General features: G+C 39.6%; 1 protein-coding gene across 1 annotated transcript in view; it reads right to left on the reverse strand.

Annotated features, from left to right (window-relative positions):
* LOC146628845 (transmembrane protein 132C) overlaps positions 1-26,888 on the reverse strand; it is a 139,567-nt gene that overhangs the window by 108,414 nt on the left and 4,265 nt on the right. Inside the window, exon 2 of the mRNA XM_085357085.1 lies at positions 11,792-12,713. Within this exon, the coding sequence (XP_085213211.1) occupies positions 11,792-12,713 (922 nt within the window). The remainder of the gene's footprint in view (positions 1-11,791; positions 12,714-26,888) is intronic.

Here is a 26,888-nt window from a genome sequence, read left to right on the forward strand (position 1 = left end):
AGATGTTAGCAACTGCAGGATAAGTAAAGGAATTGCAGCAGTAGATAAAAAAAAGAAACTAAAGAAAAGAGTAATCCTTCATGACAACCTCGGCTGCTTCTTTACAGGGACATTTTGTTGTTACAACATATTTATGATCACATGTGTTGAGCTATGTTCCCATTGGATCAAACACAGTGTAAGAAAATTCATCCAGACGCTATCCAGATTTGATTTGACTGAGATTTTAGTTGCCAAGGCTCATTCTGTATTGCACAGCACACACAGAACATAGCTGCCACAATGACAGCTAAATCAAGAAAAGTGTATTTGTGGCAATTCTGAATATTTGGGGTTTAATCACATGAGCTGTTTGTGGATTAATACATCATTACTCACTGTTAATGAATACAGTCTAAACAATTCTATAGCATTCAAATGTTATCTGTCAACCATGCTTCAGCTGACTGATGATGAAAAAACTAGCATCATGGCTGGAGAAAGATGCTGGCAATATTGTTCAGAGATATATTCAGCTCTATATTATTTTTTGGGTGAATAGCAATACATCATATATGTTTAAGCATCTTCTAAATGTTCAGTTCTAAAGGTTTTTTTTTAATAAAGCAGACTGAGTCAGGATTCCCATATGTATTTGAAAGTCTACTGTTTTCCCCCATTATGCAAAAGTTTATCCAGCGTTTAACGGAAAGTTGCTGAAGTTTATTTTATGTATTATGATGTCACATACTACAGTAATTAGTGCAAATTAACACACGAGGTCGATGCATCATATTTGCATTCCCTGTACATCGGGTTGCCGCCTCCGCTCTGTGCTCAGATACTGTATTTCACTTTTGAACTCCAAAAAGTAATTCTGAAACTTTGTGAACAATGTGAAGCTAACTCTCACTACAAGGGATTTTTAATATTTTATTTGTGGATAGTGTGAATCAATTAGGGAAAACCTTTTTTTAGTAACAGTTAAATGTGAGAAACTCTACCAATTATTGTTTTGTTTTTCTTTTACTTCTCTTTTTTTAAGACGTACTTTCTAATAGAGGCCTTGCAGAGACATGAAAAACTGTGCATCTTAAACCAACATCAAATATTTACACAAAATCTGAAGCTGACATTTTAAAAATGTATAATAAAAAATATAAATTTTACTGTAGTGTAAGTATATTATCTTTTTATTGTTTACTTTATGACCCATCCTAATGTTAGTTTATATGTGTTTTTTTTAACTTTTAAATACTATTCAATTATAACTGTAGTAAGAACATAAGCCTAGGTATGAAGATTATCTAATGCACAACTTGTGGGTTTATCATCAGGCCATTATTATTTGCCAATGTTATTTATTTGCTGGTATCTGCATTTATAGCAGCTGTTAAATTGAAATCAAAGTAAATAAAAGACAAGAGAAACAACCATCAACTATTTTATGACCACTGACCTTGCATAGTTTGCCTGTCAGAGGGCAGATCAAGTAGAGCATTAAAAATGAGGAAATTAATAAATACACATAGTAAATGTTGAGATAATCTGCTTATGTTTTGTGTGTCTGCAAAGGAAAATATATTGACTGTTATATTAGATTCTTAAATCATCAAATATCAATATTAGTATCGGTCTTAAAATAACACACAAAAGAAATCATATATTGGTCGGGCTTTGACAACGTCTCCAGAAATGTAGAGTATAAATATTAGCCAAACGCTTCTACTTAAATGCACTTTATTAACTCATTATCAGCAACGGTTATGAAGGCAGGAGCTTTAGTTTGCTGATCTGCAGCAAAGCTTTATACAACTCCAAGGAGGAAAGACAACAGCAATGACTGCAGAGAAATAGTCGTTACTGCTCATCAATCTGTCTGAGAAGGGTTATGAGGCCATTTTCAAGCACGTGTCGCGCTGAATGTTACAGCAGATCAGTATGGCTTTCACAGAAATCCATTCCTTGGAAACACACTACCTTTCAAAAGAAACAAGGGTGAAGGGAGAAGGCAAAAACAAAGAAGACAAATTCAAGAAAAGAGCAATGACAGAAAGTCATTATGTTAGAAATATAATGACTTAAATAGATTGCTATTTGATAATGGCGATAGCTTTGTTTTGCAACACCCTATAGAGAGTAAGATCTCCATAGTGAATCTCGCTGGATTTCTAATGCTGTATAACTTATTAATGAGTAGATGAGGTGCTGTCAAAGTAAATAACTTTGGCCAACGGGGCTAAATGTCAAAAAGGAGCTAGGTAAAGAAGACCAGACAGCTTTAAATACAATTAGTTTTTTATTCAAATTTCTGAAATTTCAAGTCGTGTCTATCTCAGACAGAATTCTGGGGTTTTCTCACAGTGTTTCAGCACAGAGCAGCTCAAAGAAGAGAAACATGTCAAATTCGGGGAAAGCAAGAAAAGGAGAACGTGTATCAGGAGAGAAAGGTTAAACAATACAAAGAAGAGAGGGAAACCAAGACAGAGCAGCAGATAAAATACAAGAAAGAGTACAGATAAGTATAGAAATGAAAATGGAAAAGAGACATACCTATCTTGGGTGACCTTTACCAGGAACTGAATCACGGTGGAAAGCAGTCAAGATAAGCTGAATACACTGAGGAGGACATCTTTATTCCTGCCTTTACTCCTGCTGATATTTCAGCAAACAATTGCCAAAAACAAACAGCCAAAGCACAAGACCTGTAAACCTGAACTGTATTAAAGATCAGAATCAGCTACACACAGCACTGAATCATTTCTGCGTAACGTCTGAGCAACAACAAACTGGCCTTAGCTAAATCAGCTGCTTCATTCACAGGGCAGCGATGAACCTGCCCTCTCTCACCTCCTAAGTCTTCAGAAAACAAAACTGCTCGTGCTGGCTGTTTGGCTGGCACAGCAGCTTGAAGGATCTCGTACTTATACCTTCACACTCTCAGATATTAGAAATTCATTTGCATTCATCAGCAACACCGCCCCCGAGGGGATCTGTGGAAATATGTTGAATTGTTTAGTCAAAATTACAATACAGCTGGGGCAATTTATCTTTTGAAAAGCCTGTTAATTTGTTCAGGAGGAAATAGTGTTTTCATTTGCATGTTGAATAAGGAGTAGCTGGAGAACCCTTTACCAACCTGTTACACCACTCTCTTCATGGCTAATGAGGCAGGGAGCAGTGAATTACTGATTCCACCGGGAACATTCAGCATGACAAACACACCATGACTTTACAGCTGGCAGAGAGAAGGTCCACATATGTATGTGTGTGGGTGTCACTATACATGTGTGCATGTATTTGTCTGCAAATAGGAGTGTAGATGTGAAAATTCATGCCGGTGTTGTTTTCTTTTCTTTTTTTAGCTGCTTGGATTAAAGCCTATAATTACATTCAAAATAATTACATTAGATTAGTTCAGATTAGATCAAACATAGCCAATTATAAAATAAAGCAGAGGGAGTTAAATGCACACATAATATAGCCCTTGGTAAGAGTGCTAATTTAGTTGTGGAGCTAAAGTAACAGGACAGGCATCAATTTATGTGATCAAATTACAATCACTGTGCTACTTTAGAGGATAAAAACTTTTTCCAAGAGCTGTAACACTGAGATGCAAAAAACTATCTCAAGGACGCCAAAAGTGAATCTATGATTTATGTGAAGCATTAAAATCAAAATACAAGTTTTAAAGGAGTGAAAATTAGCGTTCTTTAAGACTAACTGATCTCGATATTACAAATATTCCATTTGAGAAATAAACTAGTCTGTAAGAATACACTAGATTATTAGCAATATGCCAAGCTTTACACACTTTTATGGAGATTAATTGTCGCAATACTCATACACTTACTCTAGAGCAGTAAATTCCAATATCTGGGACAGGGCCCCCTGGTGGGATGCAAAGGTACTGCAGGGATGAACACATAACATACGTGAGGCTAATTGGCTGAGAACACTGGAAATCAGTTGATTCTTTGTATACTTTTCTCAGCTTCAATCTGAGGCTTTAGGAGAAACACACCACCTTTTAGACACAAATAATTGTGTTATCATGACAAATTAACACTGTCTATCAAAGTTACAGGAAGGACTGATAACTTTGCTGCCTAGCTCCAACATTAGCATCATCCTGTTATTAACCATAGCCACTACCTTAGTGATAATGTGGCTATCAGATGTGCTCTGGCCAGATTAACATTCATAACTGTTTAATATGTTATTGTTGTTAAAAAGGGATCTTTAGCCCCCCTAAAGATCCCTTTACCACTTAAATTCCTTATTAAGTGGTGTTCAGCATTGTGATTGTCAACTACTGTTCATGTGTTTAGCTGCTAGTGAGGGGAGGGGCTTGTTGCCTGCCTGTCTACAGTAGAGCACCTAATCAAATAGCAATTTCGATGCTGATTAGCAACTATTACATTTTTGACAACCCTACTGACAATTGTGAAGACCTTCATGAACCAAAAGATAGAATAGTAACCCCTGTTTATCAAATATAAGCCTGCTGATTGTTTCTCAATTAAAAAGAAAATATACATTTTTGAGGGGAATTGAAGTCACTGTGACTTTGCTGGGAACAAATTTGAAAAAAAAAAACCCTTCAAAAATCACCTTCACAACAATGGGATGGACAGCATGAAAACAGAATGCCTCCTGTCATAGCTGTCACTGGTGTGGAGGCATATAAACACTGATTCCAGCTGACAGCAGCACATTTAGGAGTAAATGCTATCTTGGGAGAGTCCCACAACTCTTTTGTCAAAAGTTAACTGGTGGAGGAAAAGGAGGAGGGGTTAAAAAGGAGAGAAAGCGATAATGCGGAGAGGAAAGGAATAACCCTATAAATAGTTAATGATGTATCAGTGGCTGGGGGAAACACACCAAAGCTACTTGTAAAGTACGCTTCTCATAAACACCCACGGCCTGCATAGGCAAACATTGCTTCGAGCGAGAGGGAAGAAAAACCGCTTTGTTCAACATAGCAATTTAAAATAAGGATCAACACAAACTCCAGCAACCCGCTGGTGATGCCGAACTTGAATTCACACCTTCACCATGGGCATTTCAAATCCTTAAAGGGTATTTAAAGAAAGTTTTGTATTATCAGAAAATCCAGCAGCTGGGAGAACACCACACTGAATAGCACCACAGGTTTTGTCCTGTAAGATAAAAGCAACGCACAACAAAGCAAATGCGAGATTAATCATCAGCATATGGATGTTCAGCTTGACATGCTGGTAGTCAAGTACTCTAAAGTAGCCTGTGATTTTTTTAAACACTTTGAGGCTTAATCTTTTGGTTGCTAATTAGGTATTTTGGCTGAATTTTAAGTCTTTGCTATCCCTATGGAAAAACATAAAAAAGATGAACTTCTGAACGGTTGGGGTGCAACACTGGTGCAAAAGAGGCACTAAAGGAAAAAATACCGCCTTTAAAGTTCCCATTTACACACATGCTGACAAATGTGATAAACACACACTGTGAGCGCTAATACTTCATGGGAGTTCATCATCACTGGAGTGAGAGAAAAAGCAATGAGGCTTTTTGGCAGATTTCCTGCTCACCCAGGGTTGACAAATTGCCAAGGCTCTCTGTCACAGCTCCACTTTGAGGCCACTAACCATTTCATCTGCCATGATTTAGATCTCGAATAAAAGTAGCTTGATGGAAATGCATATTCCTTACACCTTAATTTGCATCACGCAACATGCAGCAATTACAGTCTCTTTGAAAAGTCATTTGTATGAGACAAAGCTCAATGAATCAAGTACATTTTTGCTGCCACTGTGCAGATTCAACTCAGATTTATTCATTTATTTTTTTAAATCATGATAATTTTGAGTGCGAACACATGAAACAGTCTTCATAAGTAGCACAAATGTGTAATTAAGGTGTTATCCACTTCACTGCAAACAAACTCCTATATGAGACGTAAGCGCTGTGGGAAATCTAATATCCTTCAATTTAAGTTTGTAGGCACACAAGACAAACAAGCTGATTGTATAAAACACATCCATCACAGTTTTTGTAAAAAATTATATCGTTTTTCTGGAGTTCTGTTCACTCAGAAGAAAACAGTGTCTCGTTCGCTGGAAGGTAAGTGTAAAATGCTTTGCTCTTTCAGTTTTCTGGAGCATCAATAAAATAAATCAAGCACAAAATCTGTTCAGAACAAAAAAAGAATATTAATCCAGGTGATATTCAAAGCATGCTTTTTTTGAGAGAAAGAAGTTATAATTTAAGGGTTTTTTGTCACTTCGAAACTGTGAATGTGCGTACTGCCAGGAAAGGCTTTTGTGTTTCTGTGCGTGGAGTGAAACTGTGGAACAGTTTGAGTGCAGAGCAATGTCCAAACATAAAGCAATTCAAAAAGAGTCATAAAGATACGATCTTCATGAGATAGAAAGAAATGGAAAATGATGAATATCAGTGAATGTCTCTGTTTAGAAAGTTGTTATTTGGTGCTTATTTGGATTGTACAGTTAACTTTTCAAAACTGGAGGTACCGGCTTTGTTGTGAGGAGGCAAAGTTATGGAGTTACAAAAACATATTGATATGATAATAATTAATATTTTATGTGGTGTATATATTATATTAGAAATATGTTCATTGTTATTACTGCAGATTATATCAGTAAGGAAGCTAAATAAATGTTAAGATAAGATCATCTTTATTAGTCCCACATGTGGGAAATTTGTTTTGTCACAGCAGAAAGTGGACAGTGCAAAGTTATACAGCAAAAATTAGAATACAATAAGAATAATATGCTGTACACAACTGTACAGAATAGAATCAAATAAAATACTATAAACAGTAGAATAAAATAGAATAAAATATAAAATAGGATAAAATAGAATACAAATGCTATATTCAACTGAGTAAAAATACAACTTTGTCAGAAAAGAGTATTGCACTTAGTCTTATTGCTCATGTGCGGGTTTGTGTGTGTTTGATCAGCTGCAAAAGTCTTTGTTGTAGAGTCTGACAGCAGTGGGGAGGAAAGACCATGTTAACTGATAATGGCAAAGGAGTGGGATTAAATAAGTGTGCACTTCTTCCCACTCCTTTTAGACATGTAAATAAATCAGAACAGGTGAAATGTATTTTCTTTTATTTTGTAAAGCATTTTCTTTGCTACATAATCTCCTGTATATTGTTTACATGATCAAAATAAGATTTACCCCCCCACACACACACACACACACCCACACACACAGAAAACTTTAACATAAATGTGCTTTTTAAAGATTTCAAGTTGTTGTGGAGTCAGTAGTTGTTTAAAGTGAAATTAGCATTTGCATTGAAGCAGTGCAATATATTTACCCTTTGAAAGCCTACTTGAAGTAGGCATTTTCCTTCCTTCATCTCAATTCTGGTAAAACTGACATTCCAGACAGTTTTTCTAAGGGGGTCAGTCAGTATATCAGCCCCCACAACCTTGAAACTCACATCTCAAAGCTCATCCAATCTTGTTTCCGTCACCTAAGAAATATTGCAAATATCAAACCTTTGCTGTCATTCAATCATCTGGTATTTTTAGTTCACACTTTAATTTTCTCCCACCTCGATTATTGTAATTCCCAGCACGTGCATCAGTCAGTCCTCCATAGCCAGTTTCCAATTAGTGCAGAACGCAGCAGCAAGACTGCTGACAAAAACTAGCCAGCGGTCAAATATTACACCTGTTCTTGCATCCCTTCACTGGCTCCCAGTGAAACTACAAATCCACTTTGAAATTCTGTTACTAACACATACAGCTCTATATAGACAGGGCCCTGCTTATATAGCAGTGCTTCTGAGACTTTATCATAGCACCCGGCATCTCTGATCCTCTAACCAGGGTCCCCTAACTGTCCCTCGCTCTGATTTTAAAACCAGAGGGGATCGCTTTTGAGGTTGTTGCGCCTACACTGTGGAACAGCTTTCCTTAGTCAATCAGGTCAGCTGACTCTGATATTTGTTCTGATAAAAACTCATTTTTACAGGTTAGTTTTCCCTTAATCTTTTCCCCTTTATTTTCAGCCATAGTTTGTCACTATTTGTATGCGTTGGAATGAATAACTGACCATATGGTTGATTATGTGTCAGTATGTTTGAACACGTACACGAGGGGTCGGCAACCTTTCTGATGATGAGTGCCATCTAAAATTTCCTCAGAAGTCAGTGTGCCATATGATTGCATTAGCAATAAATTTAATAACGCTCTATATCAACAGTTACACACTATATAGAACAACTTTATAGAATTATATTTGTTCGCAGATGTTGGCAACTATCAGCGAATAGTTATCAGCTATTTTGAAACAACAAAAAATAAACACTTTTTATCCATAACAAGAACTCCACAACAGAAAATGCAAATGCTATTTATGGTCTCCTCACAACAATGATAAGAAAAATAAACTGGGCCAATATGGCATGTTTGTTGATACAGGGATACACATGTTAATGTGATGTCTGGTCTCCCACTCAGAGACACAGGTCTCTAAGTGTCCAGCATTCAGACGGCTACCTGAGGACACTATTCATGTGGGAGAAAATCTGCTCACACAGATATGTAGAGCCAAATATTGTCAATAAGGCCTCTGCAATGTTCTGAAGACAGTTAAACTTGTCAGGTAGTGATGTCCAGCAGGTGAACTCCATGAACACGCACAGCTATGGATACCAGCTGCGTTCGTAGTTCTGCAAACTTTGACCCCCACAGAGTCGAGCTTTTCAGTTCGGTCAGCTGCATTTCGATGTCCTCTGAGTTCAGCCAGTTAATACAAGACAAATCCAGCTGCTCATTAAGCCTTTCTGGTTTGATCAGAAAAGAAAACATTGGTCCATACATTGGTCCATACACCTGAAAGTCCTGAAAACACATTGTGACTTCTGTCTCAAGTCTACGGATGTATCCGTGTATTTACGTGGTGCTGATGCTGCGCTGAGCGGACAGCTCCTGAATCATGTTGGAATGTGGGAATTTCAACATCGCTTGAAAAAGGTGCCAGCTAGCAATGTCCCTCTCATGAGGCTAAGTGATTTTTAGCCAACTACAAGTTGAATCTGGTAGTTGGAGTTGTCAGCTAAGATACCATCATTACGAAGTGGCACAACTAATGTGTCTATGTGAGCTAATTTGCAATGTTCACCGCTGGCACGGCCATTTATTTTTTAATGCACCTTCTCAGATTAATTCACTGCGTGTAGTGCCCAGGGCTGGACTGGGACAAAAAAAATCGGCCCGGGCATTTTGACTAGAGACTGGTCGCCCAGGTATTATAGGAAAAGCCATAAAGCCTTTGAATGAAAACGAACGCTGTGACAGTGATGTACAGTCCTGTTGATATATGTATGATCTCTATACATTTTACATCAGATGAAAACTTTGGTTGTGAGATTCAGATAATTATTTACTTAAAGCCAGACATTTTAAATGAGAATAAGAAAGAAAAATATTTCTTAGTGCCCCCCTTTCCCTGTTAATGCCCCACCTGGCCCGTGGCAAAACTTTGCTAGACCCGACCCTGCACAGTTACCAGCTGTCAGCTACTTAGAAAAGGATCCTGGTGTTATTCCCTTCAACTCATTCATGTCACCTAAAAGGTAAACCTGTTTGTCCATCACCTTTTCAGCTCTGATGATTCAGTAACATCAGGACATCTCCTGGTTTCATCTTCATGTTTCCCTCTCACCAGATAACCAAACCGGTATCACGCAGCTTTTACAGCTGTGGTTCCCGCAAACATCAACTGATACTAGAAATTAATAATAAATAAATTCTAACAACAGCTGATCAAGCTTAAACGTGCTGCTGTTGTTTACCGCGACGTCCGCCGGTTTCCTCTTTCTGGCGCAAAGTGGGTGATAAACAAACAAGAGAGAAAAGCCGATCAGCTGACCATTGATCAGTTTCATGATCATATGAGCTGTTCGCACTAAAGTAAAAAGCACCATCACTTCATGCGGATACCCTTTCGGCACCAGCTGCGGTCGCAAGGCTGGAGCCGAACAAAAGCACCCTGATAACGACTGTGTTTAGTCTGTTCCTTCCCATTCCATGCAAGGCCAGCTGGGTTGGCTGGAAGACTGTTTACTTAGCCTAGCAGGGCGAAGGACACTGTCTCAGCTGAACTCTGGACACGCACACACATACATATACACTGATATGCACACACTCATCCCCCCTCCCTTTCCAAACGCCTTTGATGCTTGTTCCCTCCTGGGAACACGGCGGGTCTGAGCCCGCACTGGAATGGTAGCGCTGGGCAGGATGGCTGCTGTGTTTGCTTCGGATTACTCCTCACCCCCCACCCGACCCTGTGGCTTGTCACGTGTTCCATAATGTTGTGCTGTGGACATTTATGTGCTTTCTTGTGCAGAGGAGTTTTTCTGTTTCCCGTTCTCATGCTGTCCTCCCAGGAGCCCAGCATGAGTAGAGGTCTCTTTTTTATCTCTTGTACTTTCCCATTGTAGTGTATATTTCAGTGTTTTTTTTCTGTAACGCTACCGATCTCCGACCTGTATCCCCATGTGATGTCTGTGTTGTGTGTGTAAGGTCGGGGGGGGGGGGTCCTATTTTACTGCAGGACAACCTGCACGTGATTGATTGATTGATTGCTTGATTGATTGATGAAGTAGCAACAGGAAAGGGAGGAGAGAGAATGAGAGAAGAAGAGGCAGCTGTGCAGCGTAAAGGTGCAGAATAATATAGAAACTCTCTCATGCTAGCTAGTACGCAGTACGAGTTATTCTAATTGACTGTAAAAAGTCAGCACAACGAAAATACACTACACCTGAACTTGGTTTATACCTGAGCCAGATAGACTGCAGGCCATATCTTCTTACCTGAAGTTCAGTTCACCTGACACTCGGTCCGGCGGCCGTCTCCTCCTCCTGCCTCCCCTTTCTCTCATCCACCTGCTGGCCTCTGTGGAAGCTTCGCCATAGCCACCACCAAACAACTGACTTAAATTTACACATCTGGCCAATCCACCACCTTTCATTGTTTATGCCTTTACAAAAAAAAAAAAAAATCATCGGCCCATAAAAAAGAAAAATCACCATCGATGGCCAGTCCAGCTATGGTCGTGCCATCAGTTAATCATGGCATACGTGACCAGGGTTGCCAAGCCCTGGCGTACACTATCTTCAATATGTAGCTTTTATTCAAACTGTGAAGTGCTTTGTAACTCTGTTTCAAAAAGTGTTACATAAAAAAGTTATTAATTTCATTTACTTATTTATGTTTAACTTTTTACATTTTTTTACTGATATGTACTGAGGTCTCAAAACTTGTCATCAAGCGTAAAGCGCAGGTCGTCATCTTTATGGGGAAAAGAGCTTTTCCAGACCATAGTTTCTGGCCAAAGGAAATATGATAATTACGCTTCACCTTTTCTCCCTGTAGAATATGGTTTCATGAACAAGAGCGCACATTTATCTGCGTAATATAACTACTCAGACAGTACACTGTTTTAGAAACAATAATATTTTGTTATTTTGCAAGATTAGTTCTACCCTGTCTGATGCTTTTTACAGTGTGACAATGACCAAGAACTTCTTAAGAAAAGTTTTATAAGCTTAAGCACAATTTCAAACATGGATAAATTGTAAATGTTGTATATTATCGAAGGGTTGGATGTTTAGTGTTCTCAAAGGGTTTTATATATCATTTGTTCTTTTTATAAAATTCAAATGAAACCCTTCTTTTCAACTGTGTGCATTTCAAACAATTTCTGTTTGAATTGGAGAATGGAGAATGAGAAAACATTAGTACAGCTGCAAAGTAAACTGCGTTCTCCCTGGAGGAGGTTGACTCACCTGAGGGTGAAAATTTGTACTGAAGAAAGAGCAGATAGAGCCAGAAAAGTTGAGACTGTTTCTCGCTGCCGAATGGGTTTGGAGGGTGCCATCACCACAAAGTTATTGTCTAGTTTCAGCTCCAACAGTGGCTGAAACAGTCTGACACTTCCAATGCGCTGCATAGGGGTATGCCCTGCAAAGTACCCTAACGGCCTCGGCTGGTCTGTGAGGACAGAGCTGCCCTTTCTTGAATCCTCTGAAGTGCAGTCTCCGTTATCTGTGGTTTGAACCATATAGTAGAGCTCCACCGGAGTGCCTTGAGCTTCCTCGGAGACCTTCTGCCTACCAGGCCTGACAGTAGGTGGGCTGAACCAGCTGGCCAGGGGCTCCAGCTCGGCAACACATATCCCCAGATCGCCTTTTAGCTTGCATGTTCCACGCACCTCTTGAGTCTCATGAAAGGCAAACATCCTGATACAGGGTAGCTTGTGGATGGTGCTGTAATCATCCCAGTCCCTGCCTGCAATATAGAACAGCACTTGAACTTTCGGCCAGCTAGGGTGAATCCTCTCGCTGATAATGTAAGTGTGCACCTTCCAGTTGAATGTAAAGAGAGGCGATGCCGACACTGATGTTGTTGAGGATGAAGTGAAAGAGGGTGTGCTAAAGGGCCCTGGCGAAGTCTGTAGCAGCTCCAGGGGGACAGGCTGCTGGACAGACAGTGGTCCATAGCTAGCATTGACAAAGGGCATCTGCCGGGCCTGGTGGATGAAAAAGGACTCAGTGCGAGCCTGGAGGCTGGAGTTCCTCATTAAGTCCTGGTTTGCCTCCTGTAAAAAGAACGCTGACTCTGCATTGAGGATCCGGTAGCTGACAGGTAGATATATTGGTGTGGGGCCAAGCCTCTGCAAACCCTCCAGGATCACCTTGGTGTCCACGACTGAAACAAAAACATAAAATGACAATAACCTGTTAGCCTTTATTTCACAGACTGGAAAAAATCTCTACCAGGGATCTAGTAGCTGTGAAAGTAAGCTTCATTTTGCAAATTGTATCAGTAAAATCAAATTGAGGTGTGAAATCTAAAACCTTAATGAGAAAATTTGGATGAAATAATTCAGAAAAGGGAAGCCAACACTTCATATTTTACATAACATTTGCATGCATTGCCTGCAACCTGAGGCAATCATATCTACAGTCAGTTCCAGCAGTGAATGTTAAATGGTGTGTTGGAGACATTTCCATATGATATCACTTTCATGAGCCACTGCTCTTATTTGGAAGAATTTGCTCGACACAATCCAAAACACTTACGTCTTTCTCAGTCACTTGCTTATCAGGCTTGTCCATGTTCCCTCCTGCTTTCAATCCTTTTCATTATGGTGCGCTAACTCAATCTCCCACCCCACCCCCACTCTCCTTTAATTTCTCCGTCCTGTTATTTTAACTTTCATACATTGTCATCTTCTTGTTTCCGGCACTCCTGTATGTTATTCCAACATTTTCATTTTCATATTTCACATATATCAGATATGGAAAGTTGAAGTCTTCCAAACTGAAAATATTTGAATATTTGGTACGTAGATGTGCCATAGATAAAAAACAAAGAGTGAACAACTTTGTGATAATGGATAGTATTGGAGAAACGTTGGAGAACAGCTGGGTTAACCAAAGAAGAAAACAGCTGTTTGCCTTTGTCAGCTTATGTGACATATGGTTTTTGGATGAACCCTACTTTGTATATATCTACAGAATATTTCACATCTTTGGAAAAGCATGGCTCTGTCATATGTTTGTGCTCAGTATGTGCTTGGTTTTGGTGACAAAACCCTTTCGATTTCAAAAGATGCAAAGGCGTTCATCTCTTTCAGTATTACTCTTTATTCTCGTTGTTTGGCTAAACATGCTCTTAAATCGGGCCTCACATGCCCCTAAAACCTATGGCGTTATTTTTGTGCCACTATTCTGAGCTCACCTAAAAAAAAATTGAGCGCATGTAAAAAAAAGTTTGCAGGTGCAAGTGTTGCATTTTGAGGAGAAATTTATTTTGAGCGAAGAAAAGCTGAATTTGAGTGAACAAAATTCATTATTTTACGTGCGCTCAATTTTTTTTTTACTTGCGCTCAGAATAGTGGCACAAAAATAACACCATAAAACCTGCTTCCATCTCTCCCTCTCCTCATTCTGCAGCCCTGACCCCCACCCTCTTCTCTTCACCATCAGTGCACTGATGGAGTTGCCCATGAGAGTCCATTGATTTTCTGTCCTGGACCCTGCATGCTGTGGGAGATGTGGCATGGTGGTGATTTGTGACAATCCATGGCCCAAAAAGCAATGACAAGCTTGCCAGACGAACAGCACCAGACAGAAGAGCAACACTTCAGAAACAGTGCAGTAAAGGGTTAAACTAGCTTCCCAAAACCTTACATGAAATGATGAGGGAGGGAGTTTGGGGGTAGGGGGATTATTCTTCCTTGAAGAAATGTTATTGTCATATGCACAGTAAAAATAAACACAGCATTTTACACTGCAAAATGAAATTCTTATTTTAAATAAGCCTTAAAGATAAAGGTAAACCAGGCAAGTGTTGTGAATAAACACAATTTACCTGAATTTGTTCAGCTAATGTACCCCACTGTGAATCGTTCCCTGTTGCTTCTCTCCTCTCGCACCAGCAGCAGTGTATCTTGAGTCTGGAGAAGTGAAAGCTGCAACTACACAGCTCTGTTTTTCCAACTTAGCCGCATACTATGCAGTACTGCAGGTGGACACTGCAGGTGTCACAGGTGTTAACCTCATAAGCAGCACTGTGTCTAACATCTTTCCTGACGGTCACCCAACTCTCACGTGGACTGCTGTATTCATCCATCCTTTTTTTCCCCTACAGTGAAATGTCTATTGTTCGTTTTTAAACAAATCCATAAGTGAATGATTTATAATATTCCCGGTCTTTAACTTCTTTCACATTACACCTGAGCTACAATTTAGCATATACCTTCAGATTACCTATTTAAAACTTATAGTTAAGCAACTGTTTATGCAAGAGCTGCCCCATTAAAAAACTACCAATTTCTAGGCTGTGCAAGCTACTTTAATGAGCTGTAGATAAAATCTAAAGGTAGGCATCCTCTAGCTGCCAAATAAGTGTTAACATTTACACCTTTAAATTGGGCGGCAGGGAAAAATCGAGCTTTCACATTTGTATTTAACCTTGCATAGGTTGTTTCAAATAACACAGCAAAAAAATTATGAGCCTGTTTAAGGGTTATTGATAAACCAGGAGGCCCTCTATCCCCTCATTTCTACCTCTATATCTACTAATCTGTTTCAAAGTCATGCATTATGTTGTGAGAAAAGTTAAAAATGTTTCTACAATATGTCAAGGACTTTCACTGTTATGTATCTGTATAATTTATTTATCTGTTGCCTTTGGCTGTTGGTTAGTTAACTACCAGTTCCATCTAGCCTAACCCCCTGGGAACTTACACCATCGGACCGGGAATCACAACAGTTTGGTCTGTTGTGGCATTATTGAAATGCAGGTCAGGATTTGTACTGAAAAGTCAGTGGCAAAAAAATAAAAAATCAGCAATCAAGCACACGGCTTCCATTTTAATCTGAAATAATTAAGTATTGTTCTAAATATTGCTTGTGCCACCACCCCAGCTAAATAAAATTGTGTTTGCTGCCTAAATAACAAACACCCACACAGCTGAAGCTAATTACAGGCGTCTTTCTTCTTTATAATCATATGCATTAATAGTAAAATGTCTGCCTCTGATAAATGAAAAAGAATAAGAATAAGAATGAATCATAAATATGAATTAGTTTTCTAAGCAGTCGCTTTCATGTTTGTATTCATGTGGCACACCTTCAAGCTAATCACACCTTAAAATTAGTCACCCTCTGTGTGCCGAGACAGCGTACAGTCAGTGACTGCTGCTGCATAGCTTTTACTCAGAAAACTGTGTTTGCGAGTGACAAAACTGAGACCGTGGTCAAGGGGCGAGCCGGCCCTTAGTCGGTGCTGGATCACGCTTACAGCCGAGTGAAAGGATTTTCCTGTCTATCCTTTTCTCTGGGGGATGTGACACACTGTCCTAGTTTCCACTTACTATGACACAGATGAAACTAAATACAACAGGAAAAAAAATGCTGTAATTTGTAACTTGAGATTTAGAATATGTCCCTTTCTATGACACCAAGAGGACATCGTAAACAGAGAGGCAAAGTCAGTGTGATTTGTAGCCTTGAGTTGCCCTTGGATTTCATGTAAGCAGCACTGTACTTGTAAATCATGTCTGTAGGACTGTTTCTGCAAATGAAAAAGGGAATGATTTGTGTAGATAGCTTAACTCCATGTGCTAAATCCTGGCTGTAAACTCTACAGGAGTAATTTTGGGCACTGCCAATCCCTCAGGATGTGGCCTGAGGAATCTGATCACATATCAAACAAACAGCTGAACCAGACCTCATCATTAGACAGATGTGAAACTTGGGATTTACTGACTTGATGTTATATACATGCAGTATGAGGCAAAAGGCCTATGGCAGCAATGGGAATGGAGATTAAAATGTTTTTTCCCATATCATTTCACACCATGCAGCAAGCAACTTCTAAAATAAACCCCAACATGGTATTGACGCATTCGTGTCCCCAAGACAGACATGTGTGGCTCCAAATCAAACCGTTTCTTATAATCACCTGTTTTTATCCCTGGCGACCTAAGTAGAACTTCACCCAAGAAATATAAGCCCTTCATCTCCCTTCAGCCTCCCTCCTACTCCTCCTCCTCTCATCCTATCTTTATCCTCCACCATGTGTGCATCTTGCAACCACTCCCTGATCAAACATATTAGGCTGGCCAACTTCAGTAAGTCACTAATCAAACAGCATTTTTTTAATGAGATTTATAAATGGAGACTGAGGTAAGAGGTAGGAAAACCCGAACAGCAACAAAGATTGGAATGGGGCAGGGCAAGAGGGTGGTGGTGGTGCACTGTTTGTGTTAAGAAAAGTAAAAAATTACAGCAAGAACATTACAGGATGGGCCGCATGCCTTTATTATGATACTCTGATTACAATTTTGTTTTTTGTAAATCTAGCACAACATTGTTCTCACCTCCTTTAGAAGCACCTACAAAGGTTTAATGCCTCCCAACCTGCTGATGCTACTCTCCCAGACTAATGTTTCACAGAAATGAAAACAATTAGTGGTCACTGACAAAACTGGCATGTAAAATCTAAGGTCTCCAATCATATAACTGTGCCCATGGGAACAGAAAGTCCTGTAGGTGATCTCCTGACGCTGCTCTAATTTATAAGCAAACACGTAGATAGCTCATTTCAATAAAGAGCAGCATTCTTAAAGGGACAGTGAAATTAAATGGTCCATGATGATGGGATGAGATGAGGCTGCACTATATCTGCTAACAAAATATCAATAAGAGACAATTGAAGAAGAATCTGGTACAAAAGTAGAGTCTTCTGGTAAAAAGACTGCTTGTGAAAACTGCAGTCTGTTACACCATATAAAGCTGAAATGAGTGTATAACTGCGGACATGTGACAAACATTATTTAGCATCAGATATAGAACCAGCCCAGTGTTAATGAAGTTACTGTTACCGCGCCAAGCGCACCCCTCTTTAATTTTTTTGCAGCGGTCTGAGGCTGCAGTCATTTATTAAAGTCAATAAAATATATTGTAACATTCACACACTGATCTAACACTTAAAGTCTGCTTCAGTCTCATTAATTGCTGCATTCTGACCAATATTTTAATCTGACAACAGACCTGATACCAGGGAAAAGATGTTTTTTCATTGAGGAGCTTTCTCTGTGTATAAATGTGACTAAATTCCTGGCACACTGCAAACCTCATCCCTGTAAAGAAACCCGGCTGCCTATAAAAAAAGAAGCAACCTTCTATGCATTTCGTAATGGGATTCTCCTCTTCTCTCTGACGCTCGGCTCAGTCCAGTTAAGTTAGGCTCTGTTTTATCAAAATGCTAGTTTTACTGAAGACAAGAAGCATGTAGGATTCATCTTTAAACATGCAGGGTGGAGGAGTCAGTGAAGAGTTACAGGACATGGCCAAAGCTTTCACAGTGCACGGACAGCTCTGAGCCATCAACTCGCACCAATTATATGCTCTTTCTGATAAACTCTACCCTTCTCATTCTAAATAAATGAATTTTCCTATTGGCAGATATCTCAGCTACACTGGGCACATAATACATGATTTTTTTCCAGGCATTACATTCAGGACAACTTGGAGTAAACAGTGGTGCAACCTTTGTAAATCATATTTGTGTGATTCATTTACATACTCTCCTCCCAGAATTTTGCACTCTGAAAAGGAAACTTATAGTAAGTAAGATTACCTGCATCCACGTCTATCAGTTGGAAAACTGCCCCTGCTTTAGTAAATACCTACAGAAGCTTTTTAATGCCAAAAGAGGATTTCACGATGGCACGAACGGTTAGTAAATCCAGTCCTAAATCTGATCTAATTCCCTGTTTAGCTCAAACGGTTCTGCTTTAGTACATGATGGGTTCTAAAATGTCCTAAGACAATGTTATCATCAAAAGACCACAAGAGCCAGTCTTTTTTTCAGCATGTTTATTAATGGCATCAAGCTCAAGTCCTGTTTAAACAACACTTAAAAATTACCAAGGTGTGTGTCTCACCCATGTAGCAGCTATCAACATTAGATTAATACACAGGTGAATGTAAACCCAAATAAAAACCCTATCCCACAAAGCAAAATTGGTATGGCCCACACAATGGCCCACACATGGCCCACATACCGCAAAGAATGATGGCCCTTTGGTGGCCCAGATCTGGTTTGCCAGATGAGGCCCACACATGGGCCAGCACAAGGCCAGTTGCAGACACACTATGTGGTCCTGTGCTGGCCCAGAACAGTTTCAGCTCTGGCCCCAGATGTCAGCCTAATGTGTACCTTAATCAAGCCATGTAATAACAACATGTGCCGGAAGATAATAGTGCAAAAGTAACATGACAAAACTCTATTCAGACAGTGAATGGACTGATTCTTTTATACCGCTCCTCTACTGTCTGGGATTACTGAAAGTGCTCTATCCAACTATTTGGGTCTTCTAACTAAAATAGGAAAATAGGAACATAAACAGTGCCATCATTGCCAGACCTGGCCCACATCTGGTTGACATACACCCTGCCATGACACCAGTCAGTCAGAAGTGCCAGGTTGATGCCAGATCCGGGCCAGACCTGCTTGCTATGTGGGATGTTTGTATAACAACTGCATTAAATCTTTAGGAAGCTCACTAACAGTTTAGCCACTATACCTGAAATGTCTCAGCAAACACTTTCATTAAGTGTCATTCAGACATTTGTGTTGTCACACCACTATGTCAACGTCTACAGACAGACTTTTAAAGTATTTTTTTAAGACACACATGTTTATTTTTCAAGGTACACACAGAATAACTCAAAATTATGAGTTACCGTGGGTGCACTCTCTACAACTCCAACCTCTGCTTTCTTGTAAGTGGCAGGCAACCGGAGCTGTGGCTTTTCAGCATGTGTGTGTGTCTCTCAGGTCCAAGTGCACTACCGAATAAGAAGGGAAGTGGATTAGAACGTTCACAGCAGGCGTGCAAATTGCTCCACCTGGCACTAGTCCCTGAATCACTGTGCCCCACCTTTCCCTCTCCAGCTGGCTAAAACTACACCCCACCACATGTCTTGGGATGAACTGTATTCAGCTGAATGATGATCAATTAATTTTTATCTCAAGTGCAATCCTTAAGTCAAGAATGTCTTCTCTTCCACTTGATGAACAAATATTTCCTTTTTTAAACTGCTTATGCTGGGCTTACACTGTGCAATTTTTGACCCATTTTGAGCCGATTTTTGAGTCATGCGACCGTTTTGGCGATCGGCCCGATTTTGGCCTTCATCGTGCGTCGTGCATCGTGTAGTATACGTGGGGTAACGAGAAGCGATTAACACCTCACGACCAGCTCCCGATCATCAATTGCTTGGTCGTGAGGGTGTCACCGCAGTTTCTCACACTGCGCACGCGCAAACACAAATGTCAGTGAAAAAGACGGCGCAGCACGGCAGTGCAGCGTGTGATCTGGACACAAGCGATGGAGGCACAACTTGTAGAACTTTGGAAAGCTCATCCGAGCCTTTTCAATGTGGCCTCACAAAATTATCGCGACCACAACAACTGTGAAAATAGTTGGATTTACAATGCTGCTCAATCACAGCTGCCTGATCAATGTTTTTCATTAGCAATTTAGCAAAGTTGATGGTGGTGGTGTGCGTGTCTGTGTGAGTGAAAGACAGAGAGGGAGAGCGAGCGACAGAATTTCTGTTATAACCTTCATTTTATGGACGCACAGTGTGAGCACTCAGGTCGCATCAGAGCATCGAGCCGTATAGTGTGAGACCCTGCATCGTGTCCTATGAACTTCTAACCCCTGCGAGTCAATCGTACAGTTTGAGCAGGAGCTGAATCGCGCGACTGAAAAAAATCGCACAGTGTCTGCCCAGCATTATTCAACTCGGGGGCTCAGAGGTGCTTAAGCCTGGGAGACTCTTGTAATGTGATTTCAGCCACTCTTAAAGTGAAGCATTTAAATTAACTACTGGTGGTAATTAACTAGTTAGTACTCTACACTATTGTACATTCAGAGTTCCTGAATAACATTTTATTAAGAGACAAAAGCTATTGTTTACACTGGCTAAAATTAGGCCTTGCCTGAGGATAATTGAAGTGTATTAAAATCCTTGCGTCTCAGTAATTGTATTACTTCAAATGTATGAATACTTCATTGAACTATTTACAAGTAATAATGCTGCCTGCATTTTCTGCAGCTGTGGGGCAGGTTTAATATTAATCAGGACGGTATAGGTGATGCCGAGATTTATAATTATGTGATGTTGTCCTGAAGAAGGAGAGGGAGGTCAAGATGATAGCCAGTAAACAGGAGGTCAGAATGAGGTCAGAATGAGGCAGGTAATGAGTGATTTAAAAAGACGGTATTTAAGGTTGCATGTCATCATACCAAAAATACAGAAAAAATATTACTACTACTTGCCCATGTACCCCTACTGATACTGTCTTGTAATATTGTAAAGCTTTTAATGATGTTTTCGCTGCTGCCTGTAAAGACAGCATTATAGCATTATTTTCTTAACCTTGTGGGTTAGCAAATAATCATGAGGGCCAAAGACGCTGGAAATCTGCCATCACTTTGATGAAAGTGATGATCGCTGGACAAGCAACACCATAGCTGGAAAGGCACTGACCTGTGACTGTATATAAAGGATTGTAAAATGGAATAAAGTTCCTGCTGAGCTGCATAGACTTTGTGTTGTCACTGTGTGACAAAGCACCGGCAATGCATTTTTCTAAATAACAGATCAATGGAGTAGTGGCAGTAGTTACAAAAAGACACTAAAACAACACGTGTTCATTTATTGCCATAAACAATAGACAATAGAAAATTCTGACTGTATTATATAAATGCAGAGCTGCAAGTCAACCCCAAAGGCTCAACGGTATATTTTAGCCAGCTTGTTTTAAGGTGTAAGCATTATTGTTAAGAGAGCAGGGAAAATAAATAGCTTCAATTTTTCACTGACAACCTTGTTCAATTACTGAGGCACCTTAAGAGGTCTAGTTGCCTATAAAAGCGTGAAGAGCTTGTCTTGTCTGATGAGTCTGGGGTGCACAAGATGACCTCCTTGGCAACCTGACCAGAAAAGTGACTGAAGATTTCAGAGGGTGTAAACTATAGGAGACACAGGAGCCTCTCCTGAGACTCTGAAGAGACTTGTGATTGCCATTAAGACGCACTTCCAAAATCTACCAGATGTAAGAGGCGATTTTCAGCCGTTACCATGGGTTCCACACATTAACTTTCAGTTCTGAGGATGACAAATAGGAAAGCCCAGGAGAGACAATTCAAACCAAACTGTTTTAAGGTTAGACTGATTTCACAGGATATTTTGCAAACATTTGCCAAGAAACTAGACCATGCAAAGCTCGTCAGCTGTCTTCTTACTTGGAAAAGACTTCAACAGAAAATATCAATCCAAATGCCTATAATGCCATAATATCTTTTCCTTTTATATTAATGGCGGAGATATGAGTCACCCCAGCCTTGACTTTCAAGCTTTCAGACCAAATCCAACCTTATTGTATTATTTTAATATAGTGAAAGGAAAGGTAAGGACTAACAATGCAAAAATGCTCATTTGTTTTTCCATTCTTATTTTTTCAATGAATAGTCTAAGAAAAACAGATGATGCATTTAGACAATTGGGCTACGCCTTTAATGTCGGTCTTCACTGTATAGATTTGTATTGGAAATAACTGCATTTCAACTACTCACTGAGCATTGTTGCAAATAGGGCTGCCACGATTAGTCGACTAGTCACGGTTACGTCGACTATCAAAATCGTCGACGACTAATTTAATAGTCGACGCATCGTTTGAAGCTTTGTAAGATCCCAAAAGACGCAGGAATAAGTAGTAGGATTTAAGAGTGCAATAACGGACTGAAACAGAAGATGGCAGCACTGCATTTACAAGGATGCCAGCTGCCGTTAAACCCCGAAGAAGAAGAAACCGTGTCCCAGAATTCGTAGCGCGGCCCTGCTCAGTTGTCAACAATGGCGGCAGCTAGTTAGTTTTAATAGTACTCTTATTATTCTTTCTGGGTCACAAAATAAACGTTTAACATATTTTCAGGTGAGAATGTAGCTGTGTAAACCTCAAATATCTGCTCAGTTTATCAAGACACCACATATTTTCAAAAGCGCTCCGAAGTTTTTGGAGACGTCTGTTACCCACTAGCTCGATAGCTAGCCGGGGTTCAAGGCTCACTAGAGCCGGTGAGAACACCGGACTCCCGGCAAATCGTTTTCAAACCCACCGCCGTCTTTCGCCACTCAGGTTAAATATATATAAGTCACTTAGATAACTTAAAAATTATATTGTTTGGCTTTTTTCAGTATTTTATTTGTTCCTCAGTAAATTGGTTTGGCTGAGATTAAAGTTATAGTCTTTACACGACTGAATAAACATCAAGTAGACAATTGATTATCAGAAGTGTGAGACACTCGAGAATATACTCCGGTGTCCTGTTATATTTTAGATAGCAAGGAGCAGACGGCTGAGTTTATTAAACTCCACCGAAACAATTTGCAAATTTAATTTAAATTCAATAAACTATCATCTTGTTTTTATTTTTAGTTAGCACATACCTGAAACACTTAAAGCTGTAAGCTAATGATAGTTATATAAGAGCAGATGCATGCTGGTGCAATAAACTGTACGTTTTACGTCGAATTGATGCATGATCTGACTAGTCGACTATCAAAATAATTATACAAAAATGTATAAATAAATGATTTAGGTGTAATTATGTTTAGTGTTAAAAATATATCTTCAAAGTCCACTTTTAAACAAATCTGTCAAACAAACCACAGTCGAGCTTTTCAGAGAACTCTACAAGAAATGCAAAAAGAAAATCTGAGCACCTATTCAAAATTTCTGAGAAACAAAAAACAGTCTTTAAAAAAAAACCCAAAAACAAATAAAAAACCAACAATATGTTATTTTGATGGTTGCTAATGGTGTTGCTCACTTTTGCATCAGGTGGTGCCCACATTTTTACTTTACTGATTATGGTGTTTTGAAGAAGATGGCACATCTTGTTTTTCCTCTTCTAATACTGACATTTAAAAAGCTTTTGAAATCCCAAATTTTCATAAGTCCACAAGGTAAAACATTAGGACGTGATCTTTACATGGCATTTCCTTTGGTTAAACATTTGCTCTATGTGCACTGTAGAGAAACTGCTTAAGGGACCTCGAAGTCACTATCAATGGACCTACTGTCGGTCAGCATGAGAGGTAACTTTCTTATTCTCAGCCACAGAACAATGAAATCTTAAAAAAAAGGTATTTTCGAGCTCATGGAGGGCTGGATATAAATGTCAGCTGCTCCTCAGATAGAGAAAATGCCACTGGCAAAGTCAAGAAGTTTAAACCTTATCAAAGACAGCTTCTTATAAAGCCTTATGAACACATAAAGGGGAGAAATAGGCTGAATGTGTCCAAAACCACTAAGCAGCACACCACTTAAGTAACACTAAGTTACTGGAGAAAGGTATTTCAGTTGTTATAAACGAGTGTTATGCTATTACAACACCCAACCGCTCAAAAAGCTACATAAATGCATCATCACCCCATAATTTATTTGTTTATTGCTCAAAACAATCACCTAATTTACAAATGCCTATTTTTTTACAGCCACAAAGAAAAAAAGTTTGCCATCTTCCATTCACTGCTGGCTACTAGATATAAAGCTAAGCTCCATAGCAATATAATCCCCTGGTTAGAGAAATGACATGGATGATATGTCAACAAAATCCAAACACACAGGAACACTAATCACTCCAAGTGCCCATCACATGCACTCCGACACTGCAGGAGAAGCAGGGCACAGCAGAAAGCCCTCTCCTAGCTGGAGGTTAATTGGATCACATAAAAGCAAAGCACACCTCATCTTTCATCACTAGGCAACACATTTACGCAGCAATCGATAGGTGGAATCATATTTTCCCCTTTCAGAAAAATGAGGGAAAATGAAGTATTGTGACCCGACTGAGATGGATAGGGCATGGCTTCATACCCTACAGACAGCAGCGATAAGTCTGTGCCCTGTGTTTGTTCGCGACTTGAGTTGTTTTTGCTTCTGACAAATCATATAGACTTTTTAGTTCCAAAATGGCCTTTGGTTATTTATGTCGATAAAATCTGAGTCTGAAAAAAACTGTCTTTCTCAACTCACCTTTCAAACACACAACATACACATGAGATCGAACGTCAACAGATTTAAAGATATTTACTTTTAGAAAGACAGACAGGTAAACTAACAGCAATTCTAAACAAGTCTCCATCATAAAGGAATAAATATTCTTTCAAATATTAAAAATACATATTTAGATTTTCTCTCAAGGCATATTCGCACAGACTAGAGGCCAGTTAGCAACCACCTCGCAACTAGAGAATATGAGTATTACCCAACTGGCTGAGAATGGTTGCTGGAGGTTGCTGGCAGCTTCTGTGAAATCATTTGCTAAGACCCATTCCCAAAACTGATGAGTAACCTCATGATAACCAACGGTTGTTAGGCAAAAATTGTATATGGTCACAAAGAGCTATGCGGTCCTGGCCCAGAATCGTCCTTGCGATTGCTTTGGTTGTAGCCTTCTGTAGTTTGCATGGAAGACACTAACTTGTCCTCAAACACTCATCAACTACTCACTGAGAAGTTGTGAAACTGTTTGGAGAGCGATACAAACTGTAAATGAAAATAATTAACCTTCAAACTAAAGTTTGCGCCATTTGATACTTGTTGGTTTCAGACTTTGTGGTCTTCGTTTCTACTTTGATTTGCATTTTTGTAAAGTTTCCCTGTCACTCTGTGGTAAGTTATCAAGCAACTTTGCAGACAAGTCACTGTCATCCATGCAATCTACAGGCAACTCTGACAACACGCTAACAACCAAAGTAATCACAAGGAGGTTTCTGTGACCAGTTCTCCTAGGATCTAGCACTGGCCAGCCTATTAGGGCACAATTACAGCTGCGATTCACAGCAATAACAATGAGAAAGCAACACAAAATGACTGGAATAGCTGTTATGACACATGAACACCAGCATGAACAGTCCCATGAGTCTTTGGGTTAGTGACCCCTCCCCTTGAGCCGTTACAATACATTCTTCCATAGCAACTGGAGGTTGCTCACTGGTTGCCCAAATACAAAAATGTAATTCCATATAACATGCTCAAAGCAGTCGTGGAAATGAGGCTGCCATATCTTCAACCACGAATGTGTTGCAACACAACCTGCCTCAATTAGATCCTAAAGGTGACTGCTACAGAGAATGGCATTTAAAACCCATCCTCCTTCTCTGCTTGCGTGAGAATAATGTATTTGAGCATCACAGGAATCCTAACAAAATGGAAACAAAAAAGCTAAAGTTCCTGTTTGAGCATTAGTTATGCCTGACTGGGGAGAAATTTCACTAGCTTCCAAACATCTCTCTGTCTGCTTAAAAAACTTTTTTTTTCAGTCATTTTGCAAGGCATCACATCTCCCTGGTGGAAGCACTGAGAAACAGCAATCAACATCCCTTTGCCAGTTGTGCCGAAATAAAAAAAAAAGAAAAACCTCAAAGCTCTCTGCCTTGAAGACACATTTGGGACATAAATGGGCTTTTTATGACACTTCAATTCTGTCCATTTTCTTTTTGGCCAAGTGTTGTGCATTGTACAGTGTCAGAAAGAGAGGAGGAGAATGGTGGCACTGGGAGTCACAGAGGAGCCGCCGGTTGTTTAGATGAGATGAGCGAGAGACGAGAGCTCTTGAAGGAACGGGAAATGTGCTGAGCAGAGCAGAGCAGCAGTTAGCCTTCTTACGAGGGCACCCACAGGGGTAATCGAAGGCTTCAACTCTAACTATGTGTGCTCTGCTGTTGCCATTTAGGCTCACAGATTGCCTCGGTGCACTTGTGAATGTGACCAGCTCTCTCCCTATCTGAAGTAACCACACTTTGAAAGTGAGTCAAATAAAAGCAGTGACAGTGACAGATGATGCGGCATTGTGCCTGGATGGAGGGGGTCCCATGTCATAAATAACAACGAATCTCAGTACTCAGGTATTCATATTCAAGTGAATCCATTTGAGGTATACTGCATATTATACACCGGGGTGCTTTTTTGCAAATATATACAATCAGATGCAGTTAAGTGGGTAAGAATAATGCATTGAGTTGGCAAAAACGAGCAGGGTGAGTAATGTTCTGGCATTTCCAGCAGGGTTATACTGTAAGAAAGTCAATGGGCCTTGGACATCAGGCACTGCAGCGGCTCCCTGATCTCAAATAATGTAAACCACAATATTAATTATGGTTAGGTCAGGGGATGGGCACAAGTTCAACATTTACTTACTTTACTTACACTAGGAGGTGTATGTATATATATATATATATATATATATATATATATATATATATATATATATATATATATATATAT

The sequence above is a fragment of the Diplotaxodon limnothrissa genome, linkage group LG7, assembly GCF_057381915.1.
Source record: "Diplotaxodon limnothrissa isolate DT_005_m linkage group LG7, D_limnothrissa_male_GT1.1, whole genome shotgun sequence".
NCBI lineage: Eukaryota > Metazoa > Chordata > Actinopteri > Cichliformes > Cichlidae > Diplotaxodon > Diplotaxodon limnothrissa.